Here is an 11,098-nt window from a genome sequence, read left to right as displayed (position 1 = left end):
CTCAAATGGGTGTTGAAGGCCAAACCACAGCTTGAATTGATGGTGGCAATACTGTAAATGCTTCTAATGCTCGGGTGTACTCGTGCAAAAAAACCAAAACAAAAATACACTACACTGGAGCATTTCTGAGTGTGCCAGATGTTCTGATACGCTGCATCTTTGTTAGTAGGTTCAGTCTTTCCGTAATGTCTGCCAGGTCTGCAATCCCCTCACAGGACGTCTGGTCCTTTTTCACTTCAAGTCAACCAGTAAAAACATTGTAGTTTGATAAGATAGAAAAGCAGCACAGTAACTCAGATATACTTTAAACACACCAACATGTTCTACGTTTGAAAGCTTTTCTCTATCCACAACAAATCAAGATACAGTGAATAAAACGTAACATGAGGAGCATGTTAGTCCTCATTGATCTCACATTGATTTACAGTGTGAAACACTGTTTTAATCCCCCCCCCAGCCAAATCTGCAAGCTCATCAGTAAAATTGTGAGGAAGGATGCGAGTAGTTGTATTGGTATGTTTCTAATGTGGACCAGCTCGTTTTCTCCGTCAGCATTGGATTCAAACCTTAATCAAGTCAACATATGAGTCTCATTCAGTAATACGAATCCAAACAAAAAATCTTTTAGTTTATTTTATGAAGCTGTTGACTACTTTCACTCTCAGAGAAAGACAATAGTGCAGTTATAGGTTGTAGAATACTTTATTCCTCCCTGTGGGGAAATGTAACAATATTTTCCCTCTGCTGTAATGAAATCACACACACAAAAAAAACATCTAGTTTCAATTAATCAATGTCCTCTGAACATAGTGGCTTTTTCTACGTAGGGTTTTACTCTGTATTTGCTCTGCTATTAAATATTGTATGGACTGTATAAAATATTGTAAGAGGCAAGATGGTCAAATTAAATGTTACTGTGTGTTTCTCACTACAGTATTTATTTGTCTTTGACCAGTAGATGGAGCTATTCTCCACCATAATTTCACAGCACATCTCATCATGAGCAACAGGACCATTGATCAAATGCTGTCCAACATTAAACAAGTGATCTTTTTAATATACTGGTTATTAGATAACACACATACACTAAGTCATCCATCTTGTATTTTTTTGTAGAAAAAGCACTGCAGGATTTTGATACTTATTATTTTGTGCAGCTTAATCTATTTATTTTTTTAGTCGGCCACAACTCAAGGCAATAACTGGGCAATAAGTGTTGCAAAAACCTTTGTCAAAGTCGTTTATTGTCAATTTCAGCTGCATTTACAAGACACACAGAGGAATCGAAATAAATGTTTCCCCAGCCCCCTAAGGTGTAGTCTGGTATACTGTATATAAATAAATATAATTAATAAATTAAAATCAACAGTCAATGTGCAAATTCAGCATCTACCCTGGGTATCCAGTACATTGGGCTGCAAACAGTCAATAAAATGTTTTAATAGCCTTTGTAACTATAATGATCATTCAGTGCAAAATTTAGATCGCTGCTTTTACGCAACATTAAACAGAATTGCACAACACTTACTCCCCCTTTTGACATTATGTTCATTGTAACTTGCAAGTTGACGGCAAACTTTCTGATGAGATTTAAAAGAAAAACTGATGACCATGCATGAAAGGGATTACAACACTGACGGTCCCGGTCTCAGGTCCCTGCCTGTGCAATGATTAGATAAGAAAATGGGTTCTGACAGGGAAGGGTTTGTCCACCATTGGAAGATTTCCTGTCGGCCCACATGCTTTGTCCATTCTCTCTGCTGCAGCAGTGTCTCGTCTCTCTTTTGCTGAATGTGTTTGGTCCTGAGGGGCTCTGGACGGTAGAGGTCACCCCGAGCCGAGCTGCGTAAAAAATGTAGGAATCAGCAGTCTGTCCCTGCTGCAGAGGAGCCGAGCGATCTAGCTGAATCCCGCAATGTTTCATCTTATGGCAAGGCTAACAGCTGATTCGAACAGCTTAAACACAAAATGGGCCTATTCATCTGTTTAGGATGATGTGATTGGTTTTGCCCCTGCCCTTGCGCTCACAATTGTGGTTTGGTCTGCCTGTTATTTAAATGTAAAGATACTTTTGTCCTCATTATGACTTATATTATTGCTCATAACCTGTAGTCTTTATTGAAATGTGGAAAAACATACATGTTGGTGAGCTTTGCAAATAATACCATAGTTTTTTTTCTCTGGGAGTGAGAGCTTTTCCTGTTGAATAATTCCTCATGTTTACTCCATCACTGTTGGCAAACTCTGCATTAGACAGACAAATAACAATAATAATAATAACGGTAATAATAACAATAATAATAATAGAACTAAACATCTAGACTCAGAAATCCATTGTGGAGGAATGTTTCTGTTTTCTTAAAGATTGACTTTCATTAGTTCAACGTCATCCACCTGATATTATAACCACTGCCTTAACCCTCATGCAACCTTAGAAGAGAATAGTTTTCTTCACCTTAAGTGCAAACAATGCACAGTGTCTAATACTGCTATTAGATATTGAATATAATATTAATCTTTCACTTCACTTAAGTGCCAAAAATGTCCCATCTGAATAAACAGCAAATAAGCAACCATTATATTTCATCTTAAATTTGTTGATTTTCTTTTTTGATTTTTTTTTTTTAAACCAACAGCAGTCCTTACCATAAAAATAGAAATATTCAATTATATTCAGTGTTTTCTGAATAGGGTTTTACTGGTCATTTACAATACAACAGTGTCACCTACTGGATTACCAGGAAAGATACATGTATGCCAAACAGAGGAAAATGGGTCAAAATCATGAGGAATAGTAAAAAATAAATAAAATAAAAAATTGAGGCCAGGACCTTAGAATAATAAGCACAATATAAGCATAAAAACATGGAATGCATGGTTTTATGTTCTAAAGACAAAGATAATGGTAAAGAATTGATCAATTTGGTTTACACAGTTTATTATAGACATGTCACTCTGACAGATATTTCAATACTACAAAAACTACATAAACTACAACTACAAACCTTTGGGAAATGTCATGCCATATGCATTATTCACAAAATTATGGAGAAAAAAAAAATGAAATGCTGTGAAAAGGGTTGCATGAAGGTTAATGACACAAAGCCATTCCATAAATTAATCTCTGAAGCAGATGCTGCAAATATGTACATACAGGACATCACTGAATTAAATCTTTGCAGTCTGTCATTTGCTAAAACTTGAGTCGAGGACTTGCCATTAATGATCGTCTATCAACTTTTATCTTTTCCATGCCCACTCCTCTGCCCCTCACTTTATTGAATGTCACTGTGGCCTGGGCGGCGACGCTCCACCTTTCAGCTCCTCTAAAAGCTCTGCTGAGATTATGATGAAAGGACTTGTCTAATGGGATTGCACATCGCGATAAGTGCTCACAGTCGAATGGTTCATCACATCTCTGTTCTGAATCTCAAAGAGTGGCATTGATCTACTGACGGGCAGCTATACCATGCATGTAGAGTTTGGTTGGCACAGGTATTTTTGATTAGTGATTATTTTCCTTATATTAGGGGTTTTCATTCCTTCTGCAAATTCCAAGTCATGTTTTAAGATACTTTTGCTGCATCTGCTCCATGTTGTTATTTCTAAAATTCAATTTGTGAAATGGAACAAATTCCCCTTTAACCTGTGCAGCAGAAATGCAGACTGCAGTGATGATGTCATGAGATACAGTAAATCCTGGATCTGCTCAGTGCAGTTAATAATGCTGCAACTCGTTGGTTCAGTACATTAATCTTGTTCTAACGGGAAACATAAACACAAAATGAAATAAATAATAAATGAAGTACAACAAAAGAAAAGGTGTCTTTCGAGAAGTAATTTGCTACGTTAGGCCAACGGGAGAAGTTATTATGTTTGCCTATGCCCGTATAGATTTTGTAGATTTGGAATATTTCTATTCTAAGGACAATGAAGAAACAGACCTAGAGACTCCAGTCCACTTTAGAAGATGTCAATATATTTCTGGGTGACGGAAGAAAAGAAACACTGGCTATTCAATGAGTATTGTGATTTTTGAATTATAATAAATGAATGATTCAACAAATTTAGACCACAGAGTCACTAGAGAGCGTCATACAACCATAACTAAAAGTCAAAATGTCCAGGTATCAGTTGTGTACCTTCAAATGTTGACTTTTCTGTACACAATTGCAGGAACATCTAAATGTTAATCATGTTTTAGGTGAATTTATTTTTGTGTTGTTAAACACTGTCCTCCTTTTTGTTCTCTCTCTCTCCTCCACACTCACAAACATAACAGACTCAGGGCTCACAGTTTTCAGAAGCAGTCCAGAGACGAGACCTGGCATGTCATTGGTCCTGATGTCTCAAAGAGACGGAAGAGCCAAGCCTTCTGATTGGACAGCAGGTGGCAGTGCATGCAGAGAAGGAAGCTGTCCTATCTGCAGAAGTACAATGCGAGGGAGGGGAGCACTGAGGTGTTCAACACACTCACTCACACACACACATGCATGCTCTCATACATACAGTGTGGACTTACATCATCACTGGGGGAGGAGCTTCAGTGAGTCTAAGGGTTGCAGACTGCTACTGCAACAGGGATGATCTGAGAGGTGAAGTATTAACATGGACAGTTAGTCAGCCTTGACATCCTTGACATCCATCCATGCATGCAGTGTGAAGACATGAACCAGAGTGTAGCCCAGAGTGAGTCCTTGTCAGAGCGGGACTGGAATTGATGCGCAGGAGTTGCGACGTGACTTCAGTGACCTTAGGACATGGCATCACCCCGGCACTACGGACACTCTTCCCGGGATATCACCAATGTGATGCAGAAGCTGCAAGGTAAGTACACAAATGCTTACTCACTCACACTGCTCCCCCGCGGTTTGCAGCATTTATAGAGGTGACCTGGTGCTTAGCATGACACAGCAAAAGCAGTCTGAGATACAGACACTTACTGTGTCTGTAAAAATGCTCATGGCCCTGTGAGTTTTATCTCTGGAGTGTTGGAATTCAAGTTTACACAGCTCACCAAATATGTGCTATGATGTGAAGGACAAGAATGGGATATGCAATGTCACAGCACGCAGTATAACACTGGGCATTTTTGGGTTGTTATCATTAATGTTTTCTCAGACATTCGATTGCTGTCAAAGCTTTAGTTTGATCTACATTTTTTGAGTTGTTGTTTTTCTGGGAATGCATGCAGCTCTTTGTGCACAGAATTGACAAGTATGGCAGAATATGGCATAAAAATAGATGAGGATTTGCTTTTTGCTTCAACAAATGCGAATGAGATCATGTCAGCCGCTGTGTGACAGAGACTGTGTTGTCTGTGTTTATGTGCGCACATGCTTGTTGTGTATGTGGCGGGGTTAATGTGCACACACGTTTATTTTATGTGCATGTGTGTGTCTTTGAATGTGTGTTTTGTGGATTTCTTGGAAACTAGACAGTAGCAAAGCTAATCTTACAGGATTCATAAATGCTGTAGTCGTAGGACAATCAGATCCTTATCCTACTGTACATACTTTGCAACTAACATTGGCTAAAAACAAGCTATGTTTACACTTTCTAACGTCTGCAATATAGGAATAAATAATTGCAAGAACATAAATTCTAGATTATATTTTTAGCAAGTGTAAATATTTATCCATTATCTTCCCCTCTGTAGACTTAAATGATGCGACCACATTGTTTTTTGTCCTATAACACTTTCGCAAGTCTCCTCCCTGAAGCAGTGAATGTTGTTGTGGCAAAATATAACACACATAACAACACACTGAGACAACTGGACTAAAGGCACTTTAGAGGAATGTCAGGTGACACTAGAGCTGAGATCCAATATGGCTGCTCCCTGGGTTTAGCCTTCTGAGGGGGCAGTTTCTGTGAAAGCTGAGAACAGCATCAGCAGCCACGTGGCTCCGCTGCATCACTCTGTGCAGGTGTGGGTGCACACTTTGAATCCTGATTGCACCGTGGCTGATCTAAATTTAGCAGCATCCCCCTAAGCAGCCTCTACAGTGTGAAGACAGATTGATGCCGATACAAAGTGAGAATTATTTCAATTTTTGGATGCAGCATCTCACTCAAAAATGAGACACTGTTGTGGGTGTTGAGCTGCATAATTATTTTAACAGCCCCAGAGAAATGTGGTGTTTCTGGATATCTTGTAGCTAAGAAGGTACAGTATATGTAGAGAATATGCAGCACAAGGTAGTCCCTTACTTGTAACTATACACTCCTGTAGGCACCTGTACAACTGTGCAAATATGTAATCAGCAAATCACATGGCAGCAACTCAATGCATTCAGACATATTGAACCTGCTGAAGTTCACACTGAGCTTCACAATGGGAAAGAAAGGTGATTGAACATGACGTGTTTGTTGGAACCAGTCAGGCTAATCTGAGTATTTCAGAAACTGCTTGATCCACAGAGATTTTCGTGCACTACAATCTATAAAAGAAATAGAGAAAAAACCCACGGAGCGGCAAAAAAAGCCTTGTTGATGCCAGAGGTCAGAGGAGAACAGCCAGACTGATCCACTTTGAATCATGAAGCAGAAGACTACTCGACTACCACTCCTGCTACTTTGTTGTGTCCTGTGTCCCTTATAAAGAGACATTTGAGTGTAAATTTGCCGCCAAGTGTGACGTGTTCTAAAAATAACTTCCTGTGATTTGGACGTGTCTGTCTAATGGCTCGTGAAACCCTTTTTCTAATTACACCCGAATAGTCGTTGCTTTGTTGTCGCTTGTAAGCTTCTCAAGTGTCTTGTTGCCATGGTAACAATTAAATATGGATACATTTAGGGTGTTTGGGGACAACATTTCCTTAAAATAGCAGTGTGTGCTACACATCACAGACAGCCAGTTAATGGTGAACCGTTTACATTTGCCATTTACATCCTGCTTGAAGCCTTGAGCACAGACGTACAGCACCATCCCTGTGACATGTTGCCTGTGGGGTAAATGGATTTACTTGGACATTAGTTACAGTTTTTTTTTCACTCTTTGTGTTATGTACAGCTCTCCTTTGAGCACATGATCATATTAGATTATTTACGGTGGGCACATGAGGTCTAATTTGACGTGTAATTTTGTTTTGATGTGTCCCAGTCGCCGTCCGTCTCTTGGGAGACAAGAACTGAACCTGTGATTATATCATCAAGACACTTTTGTACTCGCTATTTTCATCAGTGGGAACGTGAAATAACTGAAAGCGTTAGTGGAACATACCCATTTTTACTCTTTGCTATACAGCGTTCCTATAGATCTAGGTCCCATGTGTCAGCTCTTTCTTAAAAGGGCAGAACTACTTGCTTTTATTTTACAGGCTCATGTCTCATGTGGGTTAATTGCTAAGAAAATTCAGTTCAGATATTTACCACATGCGAGTTAAATAGCGGCATCCAATACTTAGTATAACCTTTAAAGCCTGATTAGATCAGCGTTTAACTTCAACTCTAGAGAGAGGTCGATGTTTTCACAAATTAGTCCCTCATCCTGCAGATCACCACATACCATGAAATGAAATATTCTCCCCTCAGGCTCACTTTAGAAGCTGTTAGTAGCCGCTCAATGCAACATCAAAACAATCAAAAGTTTTGCCCCAGTTCTGGGTCTGTGTTTGTCTCCCGTCAGCCATCTCTTTCAGTTGTACCTCTTTGTTGCCGTGAAAAAACAGCAATTAGTGACACCATATGGTAGAAAATGGCAAGGCCGCTTTGAACACCTTCCAGCCTGAACTCCTCCATATGCTGTGGAATTTGCCTGTTTGTTGTCCCTCATTAATAAGAAAATCCATGCACTCTTTTTCCCTTTCACTTCTTCTCACCTGTTTTCTGTGTCGTGGGTGGCAGACAAACATCCACACCTACACCTTTGGGTTTTACCATCTGTTGGCCTATTATGTGAGTAAGTGTGCTGGGTTTTGTTGCAACGGGAGCACCTGCTCGAGATTTTTGCACATAGGTTGTATGTAATACTGGTATGTGATACTGGCTGATCAGATATAGTAGTAGATATTAGGTTGTGCAAAGAAGAGTGACTGCATTTACATGTAAGGCATACAGTATGTAGTGTAGTTTCGTTTTGTCAATGAAGAGCTTGGAAACAAAAAGATGTGGAGAGTGTTAAGGTCAAGTTCAGGACACGGTGTCACACTGAGAGTACTGGATTGATGAAACTGGAATGAAAGGCAGTTGAAAAGTAATAATCCTGGAAAACACGGGAAAGACAGAAGCAAAGAGAGAGCCCACACACCAGTTTGTAAGCTCTTGATTGCTTGTGGGACTGGCACAGATTCTCAGTTTGGCACAGGGCCAGGGTGACATCCTGTTGCCAGGGGCGACATTAATGTTTGGCCATAGCCAAGGAAGGCCGAAGCAGACGGTCACCTTGAGCCATGCCAGCCTCCTGTTTAGTTCTGACACCACCATTTATCGTCCGCGGCACTGGACGCCGCGGCCCACACTCACACAGAGACACTGAAACTAACACAGGCTGTTAAATATAGCTGTGAATGATGCTTATTTTTTCCCTCCCTATCACACCAGTGGGAGTCAGCAGTTTAGTCAAATGGTTAAAATGACCCAGAGCAAGTCTTTGAGACAGCCAGACCATTAACACGAAGCCATTACTCTGTGTAGCCCCAGAACTGTGGCGCTGTAGGGTCTGTGTGGGCTGGAACCAGAGATAGCATTTCTTAATGATCATTGATTATTGCTTATTTATGTAAGTGAACACATTGATAAATGCTCCTAAAACACAAACACGGTGTGCTAAAATGGTTATTTGACAAACGTTTGTGTTTTTTTGATGACCTGTATCAGGTAATTAATATTTAGTTTATTCCTTATTTTTATTTAAGGTAAACTATTTTGTATATAATGTGTACTATCATGTTTTATCAATAGAAGAAAAAGAAAGACTAGACATTGAAGAAATTGGGCAGAAAATATTGGGCAAATAAAATAAAATTGGCATCACATCATCAGACGCCAGCTGCCCTGATTTTTTTAAGAGAAAAAAAAACCCTACAGAATATCAGTCAACCTATTGATAGAACTTCAGCACAAAAGGATATTTATTCTGTAGCTTCTTATCAAGATTGTTTTTATGACTTGTTGCCATCCTGTCATATAACAGTAAACACATGTTAAGGGCTTATTGGTGGCGTTTGCTTCCGCCTCTGCTTCTGTAACAGAACATTATATCTTTGATAAAATGGTTTATTTGTGGATGTGTGTCTTCAGACTAATGGGTATTTGTGCTACATGCTACTTTGTCAGTGACAGTTTCTATTGCCGATCAGATTATAATCTCTTTCAGTTTGACAGTCATTGAGAGTTTGAGTGACAGATCACAAGATTAGTGTCACTGAGGGACTCACCCATTCAATATGTAGCCCTCATCTACTTAGAACCCCCCTTTTAAAGGTTACACCCTCATGAAGGTTGTAAATGTATCCCAGCATTAGGTCACCAAAGAAAATAACATGCATGAGCTTCTATTTTTAATCAGCTTCTGCGATGTAAGTTAAAGGCGTATTTACAGAACGGTGTCTTACATGGTCCAGTTACCCCTGTAGATTCAGAATTACCGCTTTAGGCCAGACTGTGTCCATGATACTGTTCTGTCAGCATTTCTGTACGACCTGTTATCCTTTCTCTGAGATCAAGGCATCAGATAGTTTTGATGGACATACACAACAATGTCCTCACAGATAAAATCCGGACACCTGAGACTGTGACCCTAAGACACATTCAGTCTCCGCCTGTTATACTTTTGATTCTCATACATTCTGTTATCTTTCACCCACAGAAACCTCTGTCCCCCTTTTTTCTCCTGTCACGGTGTGATTGGACGGTGGAAAACTCTGCCTCTGGCGGTCCATTCACTACTTGAAGGGTTTTTAAATAGAGGTCAGATCATGATGCCCTAAACTCCTGAGAGGTCAGCTGGCCAGATAATGTGATCATTTCAGCATACCTAAGCCAGGAGTGAAAAAAAGGTTTCACATTCACATTTTTTTATTTAATCTGTTTGGAGCACCAGATAAATTGAGTTAATCTGTCCCTCATGGAAATAAGTATGCCAAACTTTGCCTGAACCGAGTTTCATCGCTCAATGTTATTATCTGTTTTAGAAAAGCCGAACCATAGGCTGTGTATGGTGGATGGATGTAGTCTTGATGTAGTCTTGCTGTTTGCTTGTGATGCAAACCAGGAAGTAAGAATATATTAATAGAGCTGCCACTAATGATTATTTCCATAACCGATTCATCTGTCGTTTATTTTCCCTCGATTAATCGAGTAATCGTTTGGTCCATAAAATGCCATAAAATGTTGAAAAATATTGATTAGTGTTTGTCAAACCTGGAAATGATGTTGTTCTCAAATCTCTTGTTTTGTCCACAACCCAAAATGACTCAGTTTTAATGATTTCTTATATGTTATATGAAGCAAAGAAACCACACAATATTCACCTATAAGAAGCTGGAAAAATCACAGAAACTGGTTTTAATCCTCTAGAAAACACTTTGAAATCGAAATAGTTGACGTTTAATTTAGTAATCGATTAATAATCGTTTAATCGAGTCAGCCCTATATATCAATCAGCCTTATCAAATGATTTACAGCGTAAGTAAACATTTTCCTGAGGAGTTCATGTTCTTATTCACTAGTTTCAGTTTCTATTTAAAAGAAAAGGATGTCAGTTTTGTAAATGAATAAATGTGTTCCCATTTAGAGGACAATAGACAATTAAGGACAGAACATATAAGTGGACACCAATGTGATTGACAGCTGGTATTTTCCAATAGGTGCCTGTTGTAGGTGATCATTTTAAAATTTCAAAACCTCAACATGATGCGTGCCAAACACTAAATCTAAACAGTAGTTTGGATTCTTATGGGTGACTTCATGACCATTTGCCACTTGAAGCAAACACATCTTGTACATATCTGTCGAAAACAAAAAAACCCCTTTCTTTCTCAGCTGTTTACTCATCTAGCGCCATTGCTGACCCCTCCTGGATATTTCTAGAGACAGGGAATCCATCGTTTACTTCGCTGAAAAATCTAAATCCATGGAAATGCTGTATCAAAGA

At 39.2% G+C, this 11,098-nt stretch overlaps 1 protein-coding gene across 1 annotated transcript in view; it reads left to right on the top strand.

Moving 5' to 3' along the window:
- Positions 1 to 4,524: 4,524 nt before the first annotated feature.
- syne1a (spectrin repeat containing, nuclear envelope 1a) overlaps positions 4,525 to 11,098 on the top strand; it is a 118,868-nt gene continuing 112,294 nt past the window's right edge. Inside the window, exon 1 of the mRNA XM_058613593.1 lies at positions 4,525 to 4,827. Coding sequence (XP_058469576.1) covers positions 4,761 to 4,827 — 67 coding nt within the window. The 5' untranslated portion in view covers positions 4,525 to 4,760. The remainder of the gene's footprint in view (positions 4,828 to 11,098) is intronic.

This window comes from Solea solea, chromosome 17 (genome assembly GCF_958295425.1).
Source record: "Solea solea chromosome 17, fSolSol10.1, whole genome shotgun sequence".
Taxonomy (NCBI): Eukaryota; Metazoa; Chordata; class Actinopteri; order Pleuronectiformes; family Soleidae; genus Solea; species Solea solea.
This window is presented reverse-complemented; position numbering and strand designations above follow the sequence as displayed.